The sequence below is a fragment of the Sphaerodactylus townsendi genome, linkage group LG04 (assembly GCF_021028975.2).
Source record: "Sphaerodactylus townsendi isolate TG3544 linkage group LG04, MPM_Stown_v2.3, whole genome shotgun sequence".
NCBI classification, from domain to species: Eukaryota; Metazoa; Chordata; class Lepidosauria; order Squamata; family Sphaerodactylidae; genus Sphaerodactylus; species Sphaerodactylus townsendi.
In genome coordinates, this window is record NC_059428.1 from 80,976,168 (window position 1) to 80,999,731 (window position 23,564).

Genomic DNA, 23,564 nt, shown 5'->3' on the forward strand with positions numbered 1-23,564 from the left:
TCTCCTTCAAGACCAGGTCCTGGGTCCCACATAGAATGAGATCTAGGATCACCTCTCCCCTGGTTGGTTCTACAACCATCTGCTCTAAGCCCCAGTCATTTTGCATATCCAGGAATGTTCTCTCCTTACTATGACCTGAACATGCATTTTTCCAGTTTATATGGGGATAGTTAAAATCACCCATTACCACTACATTTTTGCTTTTGTTGGCCTCTCTAATTTCTTTTTCCATCTCTGAATCCTCTTGTGCGCTTTGGTCAGGGGGACGATAATATATTCCTAATGTTAAACTATGCTTAACCCTGGTATTGCATGATGACCAACATGCAAAACCACAACAGTCTCTCTTAAAGGATTGGTCAGCTTTATAATGTGAAGCAAATTGTATACTATGAAATATGGTAATTTATTTAAATGGCACTCACAAATACTGATTTCCAGGTGTAGCTGCCTAACTGAGCAAACCAGTGCAAGTGTGTTAATGTAGTGTTTGCACCATCAGGAGATTCATTATAACAGCAATTTCATGTCCTCTTTTAGGTTTTAGATAATACATGTCAAATCAGTTTCATTTGGCAACTGTAGTCAAGATACAGAGAATCAGAGATTCACAGAAAGAAAGTGTGCTGACATCCTGAAGGCTAAACAAAACAAGGTATAGGGCAAAAAAAGGGGATTGAGCTTCCAAGGAGCGTTTATTTTTCTTTTTAAATTCTTTCACTAGTTCAACAATCCTGTCATCTTTGTGTCACTCAAATACTTGTAAGAATTAAATGAAAAAATAAGCAATTTTATTTCAAAACCAATAGTGGGGTATTGTTACATTGTTTGAAATTAGATAAGCCAGCCCCCAAATAGAGCCTTATATATAAATTAAACATGAGAAGTTTTAGTTTTGCTAAAATGTAGATAATTAGATCCATCTTTGCCAATTTGTTTAGTTTTATTGCAAATACTGAACAAGAGTTTTAATGTGAGAATAGATTTTCAGCATAATGTAGGTGTTGTGCAACAAATACCACACTGAAAATATACCCCAGATTTATGGAGCTGCACACTTCATTTTTTGTCAAATGAAGGGCTCCATTTGTTATTCAGTCATCATCCACTGTGGGCTTGATTGTCACTCCTCTTCTAATTTGTCCCCAGCCAATTAAACTGCAAAACAGAACAGTTTAGAATTAAAGAACCATTCTAAAAACACTCAAACGTTACATACAAACATATTATGTGCTTAGTTGGTTTATGAATGGCAATGCATATTGCAGTACCACCACTTGAAGTGGGAGCATCAAGTCCATCTTCCATTTTTTACTTTTTTGGATTTAAAAGTGATAAAGTTCATTTCAGCAGGATTTAATGCTGCTCTTATCAGCTGGAGTCCAAACAACTTATGCTCAAGCAGAATAGGTGTCTGCAAGGGGATGCCAAATGCCTTTCTAGACTACAGACTTGATGCCAGCTTGAATTTTGTCTTGGAGCAGAAATCTTGAGCTGCATTGGGAAGGGTCCTGGAAAAACCACCTGTGCTCATGGAACACTATGCATTATCCTTGGGACCTGAGCCAGTGACCACTAGTAATTAAAAGTGGTTGGGAGTTTGGATGATACCTCACAAACCACTTCCCAATCCCCAATATCATTTTATAAAGAATACATGTCAAAAGATGACAAATCCCCCTTACTTATCTAAACTACAATTACTGCTGAATCTGGAGGTGAGAATCTGGCAGAAAAGAAGTGAACAGTGAACATGTGCACTGGCTGAATCTGCTTATTTTCTTCCTAGTCACATAAACTAAAATGTATTTTCTTCTGGATCTGCTGCACCTATGAGATGCAGTGTCTAAGTGAAGCAGTAAGACGAAGCAGGAATAATTAGTATCTGGCCAGTTTTTCTCCTCTGCTTGATCTTCTCTTTTCCAGCTTCCCTTCCTGAGCATAGGAGATAAATACTATCCTTTTTGGTGATTTTTATGTACCAAGTCATTGCAGTTCTTGCCCTTCTTAGGACAGCATTACATCAAAATTACACTTAACTGAAACTTCTCTCTCTGTGGCAGAACTTACAATTATATTTTGTATCGGTATTTATATTTAATATTTATTTTGATCCATGTAATGTTTAAGGATATAAAAGAGAATTTAGCTGTTGTAGTGTGGTAGGCAGGCCTCTACCAGAATTTTCCAATTTCAACTTTTCCCCCTCGCTTTATGACAATTTCAGTGAAAAGAATAATATCAGTGACCAAGATTTGTAAGTCTGCACATGGATCCGAGCCTAGATATCAAAACTGATTTATTTTACATTCCTTTCTGGGAGACTCTGAATTGAGTCTGAACTCGATGTGTGTTTGAGACTCTGGAACAAAGGGACATGCCTTAGAACAGGTGATTCAAAGCTATGGTATTTTTTCTTTAAAACAGCTGACTTATGGCAACTCCACAGGGTTTTCAAAGCAAGAGATATTAGGATGTGGTTTGCCATTGCCTGACTCCATGGCATGACCTTGCTATTCCTTGCAGGTCTCCTAGCCATATACTAGCCAGGGTCAGGCCTGAGAATGTCTGAATGGCCCGCAGCCATGTAGCAAGCTTTCATCGTGCGAGTGGAGATTTGAACCTAAGTTTCCCAGGTCCTAGTCCAACACTCTGACTGCTACAGCACCACACAGTCTCTCTTTTAGGAAAGGGACAAAAATCTGTATTTCAGAACAGAGAGTTGTTATGTTTTTAACCATGCTTTCACATTTTTATGCCATTTATTGTCTTAATAAAAGACAGCGTTGCCTAGGACCCAATTATTTTTATTGTCTCGGAACATGTTCACTTGTGAACCTCCCGTTTTAGCGGGTTAGTGGCTTTCATCACACTTAAATAATCAGAGAGTAGGGATTTCCAGAGTATCTTTAGTCTTAGTTATTAAGCTTCCACAAAAAGGGCAAGTCTACAACAGTAGTTTCCAACTCCTTTTACAGGTATATTCACACAAATTTGGATGATGTTAAAGAAGTAATTCCCCTATTAGCACTGCAACCTCTCTGATGTTTGGGCAACCCAACCATCTGGCAGAGACCATACTTGGTGGTGGTGGGTAAGACAGCCAGCATAATATGGACAATAAATGGAGTTTTTCTATTCCTGCAATTGGCTGAAAGACCTTGTCTTGTAAATACTATTGACAGCAACAGCCAATCATTATTACAGGAACTGTATAGCTAAATCTTTGCACTGAAAGCAGATTAATACCTGCTACAATGCCTGATGATGTTTCATTCCTCTCTGTGCTCCTTCACTACCTAACACTCTTTGAGCATAATTTTTTTTAAATGGGGTATGTGAAATTTTTTTAAGGAATATTTAAAATTTAAGGAATGGGGTTAGGAAAAGTAATTGATTATGATGTAGTTTCAGAGCATCCTCTCAAAAAAGTCATTCTTTTTCATTCAGTCTCTAAAGAATGAGGCGCTCATAGATAACAGTAAATTTTTAAGTACACAGCTTATTTAGATTGTCTGAGCTGAACCATGCACTAGTTTAAACTCCTTAAAATATTGTTATTTTCATTTTGTACTGTATTTGGAGGCCTCTATTTTAAAAGAGTGCAAGATGCAACATTTAAGTTTCTATTACAGTATTACACTTTATGCCAAGCAAACTTACCGCCAGTGTTTCTCAACTCTTCGACTAAGAGCAATTTTTTCTCCTACTTCTGTGCATACGGGATTTGTTAGCACAATTTTACCCAGGTCAGCCTTCACTGCACTGACTCGTCCCCCAGTTGACAGTGACCCTATGTTTACCATTAGGACTTCATTCTTCGATAGCTTTTGCACCTGAAATAAATAGCAAAGGATTTCAAAGTAAAGAATAAGCATCTCTTTTAAAGTACAAGAGATAAAAGAACTTCAATTATTCTTCATCGTTTTAACACGAAAAAAGCATTTTACTAACCTTTGCAGCTTTCTTGTCTCCTTCAGTACGGACACCTAATAGCCGCCTAAGCAAGAAGTAGGAGATTTCAAGCTCTGTGAATATTTCAGGGAGTGCTCCAACTGCACCAAGAACTTGACCGACCATTCTATCAGCTCGACACAAGGTTGGATCGATCTTGGTACCAACACCTAACAACAAAATTCCTTTGAGTACATTTGATCACTTATTTGTTCTTGGAGTTTGAGATTTTCTCAAGCTCCACAGCCCTCTATCCATCTTACTTAAAATTGTAAAGAAAGACAAGTAATCAGTGGAGCTGCCCCCCCCCCCCCCCCCCCCAGCATTCCACTGAGCAATCCAAAATGCTATCATGTGAAACAGAGATCCCTCAAGAAAGAAAAAGGGAAGGGGGGAATGGAATTGATGGAAAAAACCACCAGTGGTAGAAAATGACCAACCCAATCTCTTACTTCTTTAAGCTACTGTGGCGTGCCCCCTCCCCCTCCTGCAGTCCGGGCTGACAAGCTGTCCCACCGTCCCTATCCGAGGTGTTGTTCTCCTCGTCAGTGGCCCCGGTCTTTGGGGCTCGCACAGTCACTTGCCGAAACCACAGGGTGGCCGCCAAGGGAGGAGGGGAAAGAGCCTTCCCCCCTCCTGCCTGAGGCTTGCTCTAAACGTGATTGGGGTCTGCAGCCCCTCTGGTGAGGGGGCGTCTATCCCCCTGACCGGCCTCCCTTTCCTCCCTCGTCCCCTCTCGCTCTTCTGTATCTCCTCCTCCTCCGCTCTCTCACTCTCCTCTCTCGCTCGCTCCTCTGTTCTCCCGTCTCCCTCCTCCTCCGTCTTCGCTGCGCCCTCTCTCCCCTCTCTCGTCCACTTCTTTGCTCTCCTCCTCTTTCTCTCTCAGCTCCCTCCCCACGCCTGTCCTCTCCTCCCTCGGCCCCCGCAACTCCCTCCCACGACCTGTTGCGACCAGCCTCGCCCTCCCGTTTGCTCGGCCCTTATCTAGCCTTTTCCGAGCGTCGGGGGCGTTCCCGGCCTCGCTCTCGGCCCGGCCGCCTGCCGCCGGCGGCTTCACAAGCCGCAGCTGCATTGCCCCCTCGCCGGCAGCCGGCGGCCCGACAAGCCGCAGCTGCGCTGCTCCGCGGCCGTCCCCCGGCCGGCCCGCATCCTCACCGGTGCTTCCTTCGTCGGGCCGGCCACTGCCGGGTCCCGCCGCCGGCCCACCGCTGGCCCCGCCTCCCGGCTGGGCGAGTCCGGGGTGAGCCCTCACGGCGACCCGCGGACAGCTACAAAGTTCTAGATAGGCACAGGAAAAGCCTAACATGCACAAACATACCAATAAGGCCTCCTGGTGCAGCATACTGCAGATCATTGTGTTCTGCAAAGAGTGATACAATTTTGGAAAAGATGGGCTTGCACATAAGTTTTCCTTCACTGTCCTTTGAAACAATCCCAGGTCTCACTTCAAGCTCCTGGCCTACCTGTCAATGAAAAGAAGAAAAGGTCTCCTGCTGGTTTATTCCACATGCCACCAATAGTACAAAAAATGACTTGGTGATATTAACTGCTGCTGAAAGTTATAGTGCGGAAGCAATATATCTTTTGGTAGAAAGTGATACTATTTAACTATGGCAAATACTAGTTCACTAATCAGAAACAAACTGAGGAGTTGCTTCATATCTGTGCCAAGCATTAGACTTAAGTTAATCTTGTTTGAATTTAACATGTTCAAGTTCTTGTTTCATTAAAAAGAAAAAAATAGGCAGGTCTATTTAATGATCCCTGAAAATCAAGTTGTACTAGTTTTTATTGTACAGCTATATATAACAGTTAAGGTTTTGCCTTTTGCACATGAATCTTGTTTAGAAACACAGACATTGTAAAAAGACAGAAGATACCCAAATACAATGGAAGATTAGGCTGCTGAATAATAATCAAGTATTCAGTTTCTTCTTTTCAAACCATCATCGTAAGAACAGAAAGATGACTATTATATTAAAAAATAGTAATAAATATCAAGAGGAGACAATTAAAAATATCCCATCTATCCTTTTCTTTATTATAACCAATAGTATCTTGGGAGGCAGCAATAGAAACAGACTTTACCTTTAATACACCTTTGAGAATACTACCACCAGCTACGCCCCCCTTCAGGTCATCAACTTCACATCCAGGCTTGTTGACATCAAAAGATCTAATAACTGAGAAGGACATACTTCATCAGGCACACAAGCAGTGTTCATAGATATGTTCTATTGTAACTTAAACTCTACATGTCTAACCTGCTTTATTCCAACAACATGTTATGGACTGAACTTTAACTAAATGCTGTACCACCATAGCTAATAACCTCACACAAGAATTTAAGGTATAGAGTTGGATCCAGTGATCCACTACCAGGACGATCATGGATCTTCTCTGCTTCCCCTTCCCCCAGGAAGCTACTTCTGACTCAGGATATCAAGACCCATGTGAAGCTATAGCCATGGAAGTTACTGGAGGGGGGAACAAGGTAAAATTGTGCCCTTGTTCTTTGGTAAGTGGAGCTCTACTGACAGAAGAGCCGCCTGATTTAACAGAAGTGGAAAGGACAATTTTGCCTTCTTCCCGCTCTTCATTGCAGTCCAAGGATCTGCGTGGATATTTACTCCACATGGGCCCCACACTCCTGGGAATCAACTTTCCCAGGGCTGGAAATGGATGCTTGGAAGATCAGCTGATGGATTGTTAGATCCTTAGCGTTTCATGCCATAGCATCACCTTATGACAGCAGAAGGTCACAGCAGATAGTCTGATGATAACAAAAAATGTAGCAACTCATTTCTGCACTGACAGGCTACACTCCTTATGAATGTATGCCTGACGAAAAGAAATAAGTTACAGAAAAAGTATTTTGAATCTAAGCACAGTATCCAAGTTAATCTGCAACATGGACATGTTAAAGAGTGACAGTTCACTGGGTTTGCGACAGCTACTTAAAACAGCTCTCTGAATCATTTCTAGAAAATTCAGTGATATCTGCTATAAGAATAAAACAGGGATTTGAAAGACAGAGCACCACTTGTAACCTAGTATAAGGCCAAGCCTTAGCTCAGAAATGGTTCCTGTAGAAATGAGAGGGATTCGCTTCCCTCTGTAAGTAAGCATCCTTGTGACTGAAACAGCCTTGGTCACCCTGGTGGATGACATGCACTAAGAGATGGTTGGGGGGAATGTGACCCTGTAAATTTTCCTGGATCTCTATTGTTTCCTTCTGAATTGCCTTTTGGGACTGGGAAGCACTGTTCTGTGGTGGTTCCCAACATAACTAAAGGGTAGGTTTCAGACAGTGGTGCTGGTAGACTGCTGCTCTAGCCCTTGGCCTTTGGCTTGCATCAGGGTTCACAATCTTTTTGAGTTTGTGGGCACCTTGGAATTCTGACACATAGAATGGATGAGGACTAACAAGCTGAAATTTAATTGTGAAAAAACTGATGCACTACTGGTAGGGGAAGGTCTGACCCAGGAAACGGGTTATCCCTGTTCTGGATAGGTTTGCACTCCCTCTGAGAAAATTCATAGCTTTGGCGGGGCGGGGGGGTGAGAGTCCTCAGCCAGCTCTTTATTTATTTATTGGGCTTGATATACTGCCCACTCGCGAAGGGCTCTGCGTCGTGTACAAAATAAGTTACCATAAAACACTGTGAACCCTAATAAATACCAATATATAAATTAAAACATAACAATCAACACAACCAGTTAAAACAGTAAGTAAAATAAAAGATCGCAATCTGTAACTAGCATAACCTCCAACTTTGTTTGGAGAAACAGGTGGCAACAATGGCCAAGGGTGTCTTTCACCAGCTTTGGCTGATGAGCCAACTCCTGAGCAGGAAAGATCTTGCCACTATAGTGCATGACCTGGTAACATCTGGATAGTTTACTGCAATGCACTCTACATAGGGCTGTCCTTGAAAACTTTATGGACCTATAGTTGGTACAGAACAATGTGCCAAAGTGTTGACTGGGTTAGGTTGTAGGGACCATATTATTCTAGTCTTGTTCCACCTACACTGGCTTTCACTTTGTTTCTGGGCTGAATTCAAGGTGCTGGAGTTGACTTTTAAAGCACTGCACAGCCTGGGACCAACAAACCTTAAGGACTGCCTTTCCCTAGATGAACCTGTCACTACCTGCTCACTCTGGTCATCTTCAGAGGTCCTGCTTTTGTTGCCCCTGCCATCTAAGGCTAGATGGGTGGTGACCTGAGAAAGAGCCTTCTCCATCATGCCACCTGGGGTAGATCCACCTTTCTCCTCCTATTAGCATCTTTTGCCAACAGATGAATACCTTTTTTGTCATCAGGCATACCTCCAATTGAATTTTTATACTTCTACCTGTATTTCTGATTGTTTAAATATTTCAATATTTTATGTTTGCCACCATGATTGGGTAGTAAGGCATCATAAAAATGATTTAAATAAATACAAATAAATAATTCCTACAGTTAATCAATAAAATATCACCTTTTCAATACCGTTCCAATGGTTGATTTTATTTTAAGAATATAATTTATCCAAATATCAGTGTTCACCAGAGGACTGAGTTCTACAGACAGACAGACAGGGTTTGACGTACCAATAAGCCTTGGTTCTGATGTGAAGTCTCTTAAGGGCACTGGAATTTTCTTTACTATGTATTCACAAACAACTTCTATGTTGTATTTTAGTTGTGCTGAGATTGGAATAATTGGGGCTCCCTCTGCAACGGTACCTACAATTGTTAAAATCAAGATTTAAATCACTAATCACCACATCTGACAAGCAGAAAGCAAACAAGTACAATTTTTACATTACTTTGTAAATAATGAAATATGCCATTGCTATTACAGCAGGTATTGATACTACTTCAATCCTCTTCTGAAAAAGAAATGCTGGCTCCTCTGCACTTATATGTTAGCATTTGTATTCAATGGTTAGATGTATTAATTATTAGCCCATAAAGTTTGGAGCGTGTAAAGTCATATTGATTCATCCAGGTAGAAAAAAACTTGAGATAAAATAACCTTGGAATCTTTGAAGTCTGAGAAAAAGAAACAAAAATGTCTCAGACCTGTCTTGAACAAGAGACGTTTGTACCACAGGGAAAACAATGGTTTAAAATAAAACAAAATCTTAAAAATTGCTTGTTCTACAGCATGGGGGGTTCCAAGGTTGGAAAGCCATGGTTTTGGGTCTTAGGCCCTTTCTGCATGGGGCCAAAAACAGCGGCCCAGGAATGGAAAAACACCAATCCCTGGGGAGCTGTTGCAGCAGCGCCGTCCTGTGTGGCCCTGAATGGCGTGAAGGTGCCGCTTTTCACCTCCCTTCCTAAGGGAGGTTTTTGGAAAGCGCTGCCTTTCCATCGGCGTGGTGTGAACCGCACCGCGCCGAAGGCGCCGCTTTTCTGTCCCCCCCACTCACCTCGTCCTCCAGCATCAGTTTGGAGGGCTGCTGAGACCTGCCCACGCTGCCCTATGACCCCTGGAGGTCGGGGGGCAGCATGGGCGGGTCCCTGCAGCCCTCCAGACCGACGCTGGAGGACAAGGTGACTGGGGGGGGGGACGCAGAAGAGGCGGCTCCATGTGGAGCTACCTCTTCTGTGCTGGCCTCTGTGGGGTGGAGAGGTGCCCTTTCCGCTGTGCGGAAAGGGCCTTAGTCAACATTTGATTGGCCCCAAAAAGAAGGAAAGCTTTGGCAAAAAAGGAGGAAAGTAGTTATAGATCCATCACGTTAGAACTCACAATGTAAAACTGATCTAACAGCACTTGATCCATCATTTTGAACAACTGTTTAGGAATGTGTACTTATATGTGATTGAAGGAAAAAGCTGCGATGTTCTGCATTCTTATGTGGAAATATCCTATTGAAATTAAGAGCAACTTCCTTCTGAACAAACATTATCAAGATTAGATTGTGACAGTATTAGGATAGTGTTGGACAAATTATTTAAATGCAACCTCACTACGTTGGCACCAATACACACTAGAATACTCTGAGAATAACTAAGCAGAAAGTCTTTGAAGAAAGACTGGAAGAGGGGAGAACAGAACTTACTGCACCTATTACTTGACATTAGGAAAGGATTCATTGCAGTTCATCACTTGAAGGTCTGAGCCAAATAATTCTAAAAATTTATCCTATAAACCTACCCAGTGATCTTTAGAATGTTTGTGAAACTTTCTGTGTAATCCTAAATAGAATGACACTATAAATCATTGAAAACAATGTGCTCAGAAAGACATAAGTCTGTTCAAGACTGCACTGTTAACCTCACTCAGTAAAGCTGACATTTATCATACTAAACCACTCCTTGGCAGTGACTGTTTTTGGAAATGTACCTTGTACAAATGCTAGAATTTGCTCATATTGCTCCTTGGCTTGGCTCTCTTTTACCAAATCAATCTTATTTTGTAGAATTAGAATGTGTTTCAGCTTCATAATTTCTATAGCAGCTAAATGTTCTGAGGTCTGAGGTTGAGGACATGACTCATTGCCAGCTGGAAAGATAGAGAAACAAGTGACATTGCACAGCAGAATAAAGAAGGATGTTCAGCTACTTTCATCTACTCTTTTATGTGGATCAGAGTCCAGAAATATACCAATACTGGAGTTTACTAATGAGGTTTTCAAATCTGATTTAGCAAGTCATACCTACTACTGAAAGTCAAATAGTTATACACGCTTATATTTGCAAATTAAAGCCCTACAATTTACTCAAGCTTTGTGATATTTTATAATTTATTTATCAATATTTATATCCTGTCTCATATTGGCACCGCTAGGTGGCTTACACAGGTTAAAAACAATTTTAAAAAACATACAATAAAAGCATCATAAATAAAATACAACAATTAAAGCAATAAAAACAGCATTAAAATAACCCCAAACCCCACTCCCCAGACTAGCAGCTGTACAGCGGGTTTCCCAGGAAGCTAGCCACATGCCAGGGTGAAAAGGAAGATATGTGAGTACAAGGAAACAACAGTTATGCTGAAATCTGTAGGTCATATTGTATTTGAGTTTTTTTAACTGTATGCATAACCAATTACATACATCTTGCTTGATGATTCTCTGATAAACAAACATGTTCTTGCAGACCTAAACATCAAATAATGTACCTATTTATACTGGGTTGCATCCAAGGATTCTGGAAGAAGACTCCTCAATTAGCAGAAAGAAACCATGGATCCAACCCTTTACAAACACCTTATTTTTTTATGTAATCCACCTGATCAACAGTGAGACGCAGCCAACACTAAATGCCAATACCCTGTACCAGTGATTACCTATTAATAATAGTGCTGCATCCATGACAGCTGCTCCGTTCAACATAGTAGCCATCAAGATATCATGGCCAGGACAATCCACAAAGGAGACATGCCTGTTATATAAACAAGAAGCATTATTCACAAATAAAGCTAAACAGTCTAGTTGAAATACCCAAAAGGCACTTAAAAGCTGAGGAGTGCAAACAAACTTTTGAGAAAAAGATCTCTTTAACAGATTTCAATAAACTGAATCCGACTTTCAGCACAGGACCAAGCAAAAGAAAGCCAATGGATACAAGTGGGTAGAAAGGATTTATAGGATCACTGCATAATTCAGAAAGGAAGCTCTTTCACCACGTAAGTTAAAACACAAAGCCAAACATTCCTCTTACTTCCCTGCTAGCAGAATGGATTCTATTGATTAAAGGGTAGGAATGCTGATTCCCCAATTTCAGCCCACGCTATTCTTAGCAGCATGATTTCAGTCTGTATAGTAGGTCATAGTGTGCATGTGTGGAAGAGATCAGAAACTTTACTTCCATGGATGTAGTTCTGCTCTTTCTAAATAGAATTCAGGTTAGTACATCTGTTTTCAGTCTGTAAAGCTCACTGGATGTTTCAGAAGTCGCACAGAAAACACTGCAGAAAAACTATGAAGTATCTTCATTATCAATTATTTATTCAGTTTTTACAAACACCTGCAGTCAAGCAAGACATTGGTCCAGAACTTGACAAACCCAGGCGCCAGTCTACAATTGCAACTGCAAGTTGGTACCCGATGACTAGTAATTTTACAGTTTTTGTGGTGAATGATTTGGAAAAGCTCTCACCTTTCCCTGATGGAGTTTGCCAACATTATGCAAATCATCTGTCTAGCAGCTCAGGGCTGTTTATTTGGAATGTTCAAGGCTTTTGCCAGAGGCATAAAAACCTGGGGAGATATGCAGTGTCTGTTTGCCCCTTGCCATTCTTACATTCTTGTCAGAGCGAAGAAGTTTGTGGTCAACTGAGCTTTCCTTTGCTACTTCTAGGTTGAAAATATCATATATACTCATGTATAAGTTGAGTTTTTCAGCACATTTTTGTGCTGAAAAAGCCCCCCTTCACTATTACATGAGTCAGCTGTATAAAAAAAATATTTTAGGGGTTTTACTTTGTCGTCCACCAGGGGGGCAGTTTTTAGGCTAGCGGCACCAAAATTTCAGGATATCATCAGGTGACACTCCTGATGATACCAGTCAGGTTTGGTGATGTTTGGTTCAGGGGGTCCAAAGTTATGAAACCCCAAAGTGGGTGCTCCCATCCCCCATTGTTTCCAATGGAAGCTAATAGTAGATGGGGCTACCCTTTTGCGGGTCCATAACTTTGGACCCCATGAACCAAATTTCACCATACCTGGGTGGTATCATCAGGAGAGTCTCTTAGAGATACTCTGAAATGTTGGTACTGCTAACATAAACATTCCTCCTCTGACAGGTTGTGTGAATGTCCCTTCTAAAATGACATCTGCCATGTGCAATTTTAAAAATATGTACACTAAAAATAATGAACTGTTTTTGTACTTTTAAAGTTATAAATAATGAACTGTTTTTGTACTTTTAAAGTTATTGTTGATGCCATATTGTTCTTGTTGACCCTCTTTTCCACTTACAGAGCTAGTTTACTGTTTTTCTTTGAAATAACTATTCAAAAACATTTAACCTACTGATGCCTCAATTAATGTAATTTTATTGGTATCTATTTTTATTTTTGAAATTTACCAGTAGCTGCTGCATTTCCCACCCTCAACTTATATGCAAGTCAATAAGTTTTCCCAGTTTTTTTGTGGTAAAATTAGGTGCCTCGACTTATATGCACGAGTATATATGGTAATCTTATCTGTTTTTCTCCCACTACTGGAGTAGATTAAGTTGCACAACTATGGCACAAGATAGCCAGTCAGCCCTCAGATGCTCTCTTTATCTTCCCTCAAGGCCAATCTGAGAAATTGCAGACATAGCCTTTTATACATATACATACAGAATTGTGAGTTTTAAGTGTGCACTACACATAAGCATGACCCACATGAGAGACTGACGAGAAAACAAAAAAAATCATGTACAGCAAGAACGTTCACCTGACTAGTTTAAAATTCCCTTTGGTCCCAGAAATATCTGTAGGAAATTCATCAGGTGTACTGCTCCCACAGGACCGGTAACACTCTGGTCGAGAACAACTTGGATCATCAAGTTTGTAAATCTGCCAAGAATTTACAAGACAGAAAGTTTAGTTTACTGCTGATCATTTACAATATGCAGTTAAGGAAAGTAAAAACAAGTCAAATCAAAATAGGGAAATTATCAGTATGTAAGAGTCATGACAAACCTTAGCGTTGGCATAGCCCAGCTTGATAGTGATATTTCTTTCAAGTTCATTTTTGAATCTGACAGTATGAACTCCAGAAATAGCTTTCACTACGGTTGACTTTCCATGAGCCACATGACCAATTGTACCTAGATTTTGAAAACAAAAATGGCAAAAAACTTTGCTTCATGTCCAGGAAATTCTCCACAAAATGAAAGTGCACAAGTTTTTATCAATTTTTAAGCAGCCATACAGGGTCTGTTACATACTGGGATCACAAGCCTTCCATGTTTGTAAAAGCTTAATCAGATCTACCCGTGATAGTAAACTCAGAAACTCAGTATTGCCAAATGATTGATATACCAATGAGTTACAAATTGAAACACAAAACAACAAACTTACATGAATGTATCCATTAATTCTGAAACTAGTTTAATTCCTACACTTGTTACAACGAATATTTTGGAATCTGATACCAGGCACTGGAAACTATTGTCTTATCCAGCCAACACTTATTAAAAGCTTGATGCATTCTTACAGCAGCAGACTTCTTCCAATGGATAGTTCTCTTGAAATGAAGCTGTGTTTTCATAGAACTGGATCCTGTGTTGAGTACTTACAAAAGTCACTTCTGCTTTCAGTACATTTCAATGGAGCATTTTTCAAAGAATGACTGCCCTTTTAGCACCATCCAGCTCAATAGTAAGCAAGAAGGGACTTCTGTGATGCTAATAATTATTTATATCCATACACAAATGAAATTCCATACTGAGAATACATAACAGCTTATGCTTCTTGCAGCAAACTCTACAGAATGTAATCTTCTGCCTACATCATTATCAAAACCTTGAAAGAATTCATAATGCTCAGGACTCTTACAGGTATAACAGTTTTCACTGTTATAAGCATAAAAGCATAAAATAAGACCCGAAGGTTTCCAAAAACAGCTAAAAAAAGACTTGGAATTTGCATTTCTTGAACAGCATCATAATAGGCCAGTGGTGGCGAACCTATGGCACGGGTGCCAGAGGTGGCATTCAGAGCCCTCTCCATGGGCACACGCCCCTCCCCCACATCTAGGCTGGCCTAGGCTGCTGGGCTCGATTATTAGCATTAAACCTAAGACCTAGTTTTGGGGAAGCAGTGTAGGTAACCCTGTTAAGCGCTGCTAAACCCCACTGATTTTCATGCAAAGAAGTAAGCTCGGTTGCTGGCAATGGGGCTTGCTTCTGAATAAACCCTCCTACGGTCGTGATTCACCAATCGAAGTGTTGCACAGTTGCTTCAAAGCAAAGCCACCGACTACCACCAAGCTTGCTCCCGAGTTACACACGCCTCGGAGCCAACCGTTTTTTCTAAACTAAAACCTCAGTATTCAGGTTAAATTGCCATGTTGGCACTTTGCAATAAATAAGTGGGTTTTGGGTTGCAATTTGGGCACTCGGTCTTGAAAAGGTTTGCCATCACTGTAATAGGCTATTTGGCCGGCCATACTGGATATGACTAAAGCAGCTTCCTGGACCACAGCCCATCGCTATAAATTTGAAGTCCTCTTCCCAACAATTGTACAACACAATGAATCAATTCCCACTGAAAGAAGAGTTGTGGGGGTGGATTGGGGTAAAGGGCACAATGCTCTCATTATCCTAGACCTAGAGCAGTGGTTCTTAACCTGGGGGTCGCGACCCCTTTGGGGGTTGAACGACCCTTTCACAGGGGTCGCCTAAGACCATCAGAAAACGGTCTTTTTATATTTTATATATACTAATTGTATGCTTGGTGGTCACCACAACGTGAGGAACTGTATTAAAGGGTTGCGGCATTAGGAAGGTTGAGAACCACTGATCTAGAGGCTCATGGAATTAAGCAAGCCACTGCTTTGATTTTTATACAATCTTTTGGCTGATTTGTCTGGAATGAGCCAGGACCCAGAGGGACCTGAGGACTTGTAGGAACTCTTAGCAGGCCAGAGAGTAAGGGAATGAATGTACAAATTAAGACTTTGTTGGTGAAATACAGATGAGGAACTAGAAGATATTCAAGCTGGATCATAACTTTAGTAAGGAGAACGCAGAGAGGGCCTTAAATAAGAATCAAGGCAGCATGTATAGAATGTGCACCAGAAGGGGACATGGGGGACATGAAGTAGTTTAAAAAAGAAGCTAACACTGAACCTCAAGTAAGTCTAACACTGAACCTCAAGTAAAAATAAAAAACTAGCCAGGATGCCCAAAGGGCAATCAAATCAAATCAACCTAGCTTAGTTTAATTAAAATCAATTGAACAAATATCCAAAATCCCTTAAGGAAGAAACTCAAAGAGACAGAAGTAAAGCCTTAACCAATAAATGCAAGGAGACATGTACTATTTAGGCAGGCACAAAACAAAGTTAATACTGCTTTATCACTGGATCATAACGCTACAATCAAATATAAAATTATGTGCACTTAAATTTTATTAAAATTGAAAAAGCAAGCACACTTAAATGCTGGATTATAACTTTAGTCTTGGAAAAGACTATACCTTTCATAGTTCTTTCTACAGAAGTCTTAGTTTATAGTGAGAAACACTGGCTTAATTAGCAATACCGTGTTGTGCATAAATAAACATTCTAAGTCATGAAAATTTATGCTACGAGAAATGCATTTACCTTCAAGAAATAGAACAGTTAGTTTTTATACCCCACTTTTCTCTACCATAAGAAGTCTCAAAGTGGCTTACAATCCGCCCCTGGCCCCTTGTGAGGTAGGTGGGGCTGAGAGATTTCTGAAAGAACTATGACTAGTCCCAAGATCACCCAGCAGGCTTCATGTGGAGAAGTGGAGAAACAAGCCCGGTTTATCAGATTAGAGTTTGCTGCTCTTAACCATTACATCACACTGGCTCTCAAGGTGGCACAGAGCTCGTGGTAGTTTTGGCTAACATGGCTATCCCTCTGAATTATGTAATGTTAAGATGTTCAAGATGTTCTAGTTAAACTTGTTTTAACTCACCTATATTTATTGTAGCTTGCCTGCTGATGACCTCTGGTGACAGAGGTGTCAACTTAGTAACATCCTGAAGGAAACAAAACCTCAGTGACTCCCAATATTCAACACATAACCATATTACTTTTATTAAGTAAATAATTATTAACCAAAAACACGAATGGAGATATTTATAAATTTTCATATTATGCATAGAAGAATGGGCACACTTTAAAAATATTGAGAGTAAAGGCAATCAGAATTAAGAATAACACCATTTCTGTTTGTAGATATTAAAACTACTTTCCAATGCACGCTTAACTGAGAGCATACAATTAAAGCTGGATTTACTCTAAACATGCATAAATGACTACATTACTAAGGTTTTATTATAAATAATATATAAGCCAGGTAATTTTGCAGCAGACCCTTGAGATGAAAGGGCACACGTCATTTCAGCCAAAAGCAAAATTCATGACACAAATGGCTTTAGTATGGACCTCACAAGTTACTGAACACATATTAATTTTGAATCCACTGTTTGCAGTACAGCTGACAGCAAGATTCTTAAAAGGTTACGAATCTTAGTTTTATAACATGTGATATATGTTACTTGTTCAGTTTTTCTGAAAATCTTATAATGCAGTTATCTCAAGTAATTTACAGGTGGTTTTTTACCCAGAGAAAGTAATTTATTCTTCACCGGTGAGAAATTCAAGATGAAAAATAGTAACTTGGCCAAGGCTATTTGTTAAAACTATTTATTGGCTTAAAACTAAATTATTGGCTTAATTCATAACTACAACTGCAAAGTGAACAACAGTGTACTGATAGTTTACTGACGTCAAGGGCACTATATTTTGCCTCAAGATCCTAAATACTTTGCAGCCAAAGTTCTGACAAATGAAAATACAAAAATGGTGCTAAAAACATGAATCTGGACAAAAAGAACATACACTGTCTGTTTCCTGAGAAACAAACCTACTGCCATCTTGCTCTTTCAACAGAAGCTACTAAGCTATGATTAAGCAGTGTGCAGCTTCACGTCCCAACTGGGCTATTTGTTTCCCCATCTAGTTGGGGAAACAAATTCCTTAAAAATGTCTCTAAGGGAGAAAGATGACGATATATATACATATATATATTTGCAACCTACTCTTTGACTTGAGATGAGGAGAGATATAGCGGGGGGGGGGGGGGAAGACTCCCAATAACTATCATCACGTAACGTTAACATCACCAAAGCCATGATTAAGTTTGAAAACAGAGCAGTTCAGATGAATGGGGCATTAGGTGCTAAGGATTGCAACAAAGGTAAAAGAAAGCCGAGAAAGAAGGACGTGAGCGCTTTCCCCTTCACAACTGTTTCTACGTACGAGGAACGCTTCTTTGCGCCTGACCAGAGAAAAGAAGCAGAACCACACCAGACACTCGCCGTCTTCCACGAGCTTCCGTCCGCTCCCTAGCCCTGCCCAACCCCGCGACTGTTACACAGAGAATTAACCACCCTGGTCGCTGGACCCTCGGTCACCACACCCCTTCCTTTCGCCGCGGTGCCCTCCCGTCACTTTTCTCACCAAGGTGTTTAAGTCTTGCCGGGAGAGATGCGGCTGCCCCAGAGTCACTCCCGCTTCATCCCCCGCCATCTTGCCTGAAAGGAAGTTAGGAGACTGCGATACCCGCCTGTCCTTTTCTTGGCAGGTTTTTGTCGGTGTAGGTTCTACTCCTAGACAGTGCTGAGAAACGCTAAGGAATGGGATTTCTCTTTTCTACCTCTTTGCTGTGCGCAGGGCTCGCTGCAGACTTACTCAAGAGTTGGCTCAGGCAAGGGAAAGGACAGCCCTGCGAGGACCCCAGAGCTTGGCTGATGCAACCGGCAGTGGCGAAACCAGGCGTGTCTGTGACGGAACGTCTCTTCCTCACCCTCCGAATGGGAGGAGGGAGGTGGGAGGGGCCAAAATTCGCTCTGTGAGATATGGCTGGGCGTTGGTTAGTTTCAAATAGAGCCCGAGGACTTTTCTTTAGTTGTGATTGGAAAGTGAGAACTGGGCAGTCTTCGATCTCTTCGCAAGCTATGGGAAGAAGTAGTAGACTGGAGAAGTGAGTGTGTGAGCCCGAGGATTTCAAACTTATGTCCCAAATGAATTGTGGTTTGTTACAGCTAAATACAACCGTTACATTTGCTTTTTTCCTTAAGCGAAATTGTTTCTCAAGTCGTGAAGTATGATTCGTATAAATTTTGAAAACTTAAGGATAAGTAAAAAGATAATCCAAAGATAACCCTGATTCTGAGATGCAGTTTAACCTAGCCAAAAACATTAGTTTCTAAAGTAAGTATATCCCATTGTTTTCAGCTAATGAAGTGAGCCTAGTTTGGCACCCTAGAAGTTGCAAAAGAGACCCTGGCGAAATTTCCACCAGCAAATTTCCTTTTCACTCCTCTTCTACCTGACCCAGTCCTCATAGCGCATTCATTTTTCAGACGGGGCAATGTAACCAATACATCTCAATCCCATTATATATCTAAAACCAGCAGACTTGCATTTACCTTCATGCTTTTAGTTAACATTCAATGTGTACCACAACATTAACGACCCACAGTTAAGCCCTACCATGTAGCTGTATTTGATCCAGGCCCTCAGATAGGATAAGCACTCTTAAAGTACTCATCCAGTGAACACGAAGAAACAGATGGACAAAGCCAGATGGGTACCCAAGAGTTATACAAGTGGAAGGACTGATGGGAAAGGAGACATCCCGTTATCTTCTCCCTTGTGGCCCCTGCTGTTATAAACTAGTGATGGCGAACCTTTTAGAAACTGAGTGCCGGGGGGGGGGGGGGGGGGGGGGGGAAACTACACCTGGGTCACACGTGCACGCTGTGCCTCTTCCATGCCCCCACCCTGCCCTGGAATGCGGGAAATACCCCCGCCCCGCCCCTGCAGGGGCGCGTACCCAGTATGTCTTGCCTCCCTTGGCCCCTTGGCGCTATGCCACTGCTGAGTGCCCAAACTGGGACGACAGCTCGCGTGCCCACAAAGGGGGCTCTGAGTGCCACTTCTGGCACCCGTGCCATAGGTTCGCCACCACTGCTAAACCAAAGTTTGGATTGGAAAAAATGTGCCTGCTCAGAGCCCAAACTTACAATGTCACCTTGAATGTGAAAGAGACTCCAAGCATCCTTTCCCCCAGTCACTGCTGAAAGGGGAACCTGGACTTGGAGCTGAAAGGCTGGATGCAGTTTCCTCTCCAAGCCCCCTCTGTCCAGGTTGTTACTGAGACCTTGTAAGAGATCTGAGACAGTCACAAGATCTTGTTTACCTTGTTTTAGTTGCAACATCCTTTTCTTTTAAGTTTATGGATTTTGCTGAAAACCTGGACTTTTCCTCTGAGATCATAAAGAAATCTTAATTTGTACCTGACCATCTTTTTTGGATTTACACACCTGGGGCCAGGTTTGAAATTAGATATAGAAACAAAATTTAAAAATAAGGGAGCCATTTTCTGGAAACCGAGGAGAATGCAAATACTAAACATATTTTACATACCTGTACCATGAGTCCAAAAGTTTATGTCATCAGTATTTGTGAAGCATATTGGCTATGCATAGGGAGCTGGCTTTCAGGCTTTACTGAACTGGGGCATTAATATACAGAACTGATTTGGGACATGTAACACTACTGATTTACCACTAATATTCTTAATTTTGTTGGGACTATATATGTTAGGTTTACAACCCTGTAATCAGCATCTAGTATATATGTGTGTGTGCGCGTGCACGTGTGTGCGCGCTAAGTGCTGTCAAGTTGCTTCTGACTCATGGTGACCCTATGAATCAATGTACTCAAAAATGTCGTATCCTACCTTGTGGAAGTCTTGCAGATGGAGGGCCATAACATCTTTTAAAGAGTCAGCCCATCCCATTTTGGGTTTTCATCTTTTCCTTCTGCCTTCAACTTTTTTTTTTTAGTATTATTGTCTTTTTCAGTGGCGCCTATCTTTTTATAACATTACCAAGGTACAGTGGCTTCAGTTATGTCATTTGAGCTTCTAGGAAAAGTTAACGCTTGAGTTGATTTGGAACCCACTGATTTGTCTTTTTGGTGGTTCACAGTATCCATAAAACTCTCCTCCAAAACCACGGTGGATTCCACATGGGCCAAAAACAGCGTTGTGAAACTGGTGTAAAATGGTTTAAAATGGTGTAAAAGGGTTTACACCATTTTCACACCTGTTTCACTTCTGTTTTTGGCCCATACGGAATCTGCCAACATTTCAGAAGATTTCAGCTCTCTTCATTGTCCAACTTTCTCATCCACACATAGTAATAGGGAATACTCTGGCATAAATTAAGTTGATTTTGGTTCCCCAGCAACACATCCTTATACTTAAGAATCTGTGAAACGCAAGCTGATTTTCTTCTGAAATTCTCTCATATGCTCCAGTAACCAACATACATTTGTAACAGCTTGAACCACAGGCATTTCTTGTTCCATATGTGTTTAACGGTCCTTTTGTAATATTTTGAGCATCACTTTACTTTCAGGAATTATTAATGTGCTGATTCGATAGTTGCTGCAATCTTTTGTGTCTTTTTTTGCAACTCGAATGTAAATTGCCCATTTCTATTATGTGGGCTTTATTCTAATTTTCTATGTTAACAATTCATGGTCTATACCACAGTCACCTCCTGGGTTTGTTTTAGCAGAAAGAATAGAGCTTGTCCACCTTTTGCTTCCAATTATGTAATTATTTTATTTCTATATTGGCTATCCAGTGATGTCTACAGATACAATTATCTGCATCTGATTAATAGTATTTATTCAGACTTTGGATTACCGGTATAGCCCCTTACTGCCTGTGGTACATCTTGCCTCATTATTAAGCACCTCAATTTCTGCTCTTTTTGTCATTCCCCGAGTAAAACATTTGTAATTTTCTGACAGAAAAATGTCCTAATCCAGTTCACCTTAGTTGACTCTCTAACGACTGAAATGTTTAAATGTTCCATTTCTCATTTGATCATGCTTCTCAAGTTCCATGTTCCTCTTATCTGCGTCAAACATAATGTGCTTCCATTCACATCAACAACTGAACATCCTTTTAGCTTTAGCCCAGTGGTGTCATTAAGAATAGTGTTACTTGTACTTGTTCACTTCTCTTCCCTGAGCCCTTCGGGGGTAGGGCGGTTTATCAAATCGAATTAATAATAATAATAATAGTAGTAGTAGTAGTAGTAGCAGCTGACTGGGTGCCACCTGACCTGGGGCTACCATCTGTTACCCAAGGTGGGGAGACAGTCTCTCAATATAGACAGGAATGTTAGCTTAGAGCAGACTGCTTATTAATGTTGCGAGAGGCTGGGTAAGGAATCTTTCATATCAGTGTATACGAGGATCAGCACTAAGAAGAAAATCCACAGAGATGAATATAATGCAAATTCGACAATATTTATTGTAGGGATAAGAGGTTCACAAACACTTATTTCAATGCAGAAAAAACACACACACACGAGTTCCTAAGATATAGATAGGTTGGGAAATAGATTTGGAATAGAAAGGGGTATGGGATATATGGGTAATATGATCTGATCGTGACGTGAAGAAGATCCAGGGTTCAGATCCAAATGGCCAGCATTTGGTTCCAGGGGGCAACCTGTTCAACACAGTAACAAAGATGGAAAGGTGTCAATGGCACTGAGCGATTGGCTCTTTGGAGGGTAGGATATTTATAGGGCGAAGAACTTCCTTTGGGGGTGTCAGGACAACCTTTGGGGGATGTTAGGACAACCTATGGATGGATTTTTTGAGAAACAATAGAGTGCATTGTAAGGTGGTCAGAAGAAGTTACAGAAGGGAATATCTGGGTTAAGATTGCCAGAGAATGGGCTCCTTATCTCTACAATGCCAACATCCCCCTCTAGGCTGGCACGTGGGCAGGGATACCTGCGAATAAGCACTCCACCCCCACCCCACCCTGCCAGGGTGGTATGGTAACACATCTTCCAGCACTATATCTGTTTTCATTTTGGATTGTCTCATTGTTGGGTTTTTGAGCTATGTGGTTTACCATTACCTTCTTCTGCACAGTACTAACTGCTGTTGTCTATGAAAGATGCTCTGCCAGTGTCACCTTTCATTACTCCTGCTGCCCAGTACCTACCCTTCAAGGATTACTCCACCCCAATCAGCGCTGGAACTGCCTGTTCTCTTGTGTTGATGTGGCTGTTGATCATCGAAGGTGCATCTTAATCTGGTGTCTCAGTGACCATTCTGTGTCCGTAACTGTATTCCTCTCAGCTTCACTGATGCACACAGACCCCCTTACCATACTAAAGTGTACATCTAAAATGGGGGAATTATGCCCTAATTACACACTAAGTCTATTAAAGTCAATGAACAAAGAAGGGTGTAATTCTGTTTAGGTTGGCATGGTTGAATTTCTGTTTCACACAGTTGTATACACTGATGAGGAAGGGCAACTCCATCCTTTTTTATTCTGATTGCCAATATGATAAGGCAGTCAACGGGATACTAGTGTCCATTAGATGACCTCAAATTTGACATTCAACAGGAACGGGATCACTTTTTAGAGATGTCCAACGTTCTTTGGTCCCTCTCCAAACTACAGCTCCCAGCATTCTCTGAAGGTTTAGGAGAAGCCAGCTCTGACTATTAAACTCGTTAAAAATTGACACAAGTCTAGTAAAATAAATTTCTCTCAGCATGTAAGTACTCGTTTCCCGGCACGTGCATTTTTATACAGTGACAGAAAGAAAAAAGAAACTAAAGAAGCAGTGCCAGTAACTCAGTCCTGTTTCTGAGTCGAACTGGTGTGTTTAAAAAGAGAAAGGAGCGGGTTTAGGGCGTTTAAAGGGAATGGAAGTTTTGAGAAGGTAGGCAGGTCGTAAGAAGACGAAAGCGCAGGAAGCGGCATTTCACTGTCCAGGGGCGGGAGGGCAATGGGCGGCGTAGCTGAATAGGAAGGACGAGCGGGAGGCGGTTCCTCGTGCGGGGCCGCCGGGCGAGGCG

The 23,564-nt window shown here is 41.3% G+C and overlaps 1 protein-coding gene across 1 annotated transcript; it reads right to left on the minus strand.

Moving 5' to 3' along the window:
• Positions 1-676: 676 nt before the first annotated feature.
• On the minus strand, positions 677-18,263 carry EIF2S3 (eukaryotic translation initiation factor 2 subunit gamma). The gene is made up of 12 exons (XM_048494355.1): positions 18,111-18,263; positions 16,561-16,624; positions 13,589-13,716; positions 13,341-13,462; positions 11,243-11,337; positions 10,295-10,453; positions 8,554-8,688; positions 6,043-6,137; positions 5,273-5,417; positions 3,955-4,124; positions 3,664-3,836; positions 677-1,158 (listed from the first exon to the last, which is right to left on the minus strand). Exons 1-12 carry the CDS (start codon positions 18,177-18,179, stop codon positions 1,095-1,097), a joined length of 1,419 nt encoding a protein of 472 aa, XP_048350312.1. The 5' UTR covers positions 18,180-18,263; the 3' UTR covers positions 677-1,094.
• Positions 18,264-23,564: the final 5,301 nt, after the last annotated feature.

Coding starts and splice junctions, on each gene's coding strand:
- EIF2S3 (XM_048494355.1), bottom strand. CDS start 18,179: ATGGCGGGGGATGAAGCGGGAGTGACTCTGGGGCAGCCGCATCTCTCC. Junction 13,463..13,588: donor TGGGCTATGCCAACGCTAAG/GTTTGTCATGAC, acceptor AATTCTTGGCAG/ATTTACAAACTTGATGATCC. Junction 5,418..6,042: donor TTCTCAAAGGTGTATTAAAG/GTAAAGTCTGTT, acceptor TTTCATTGACAG/GTAGGCCAGGAGCTTGAAGT.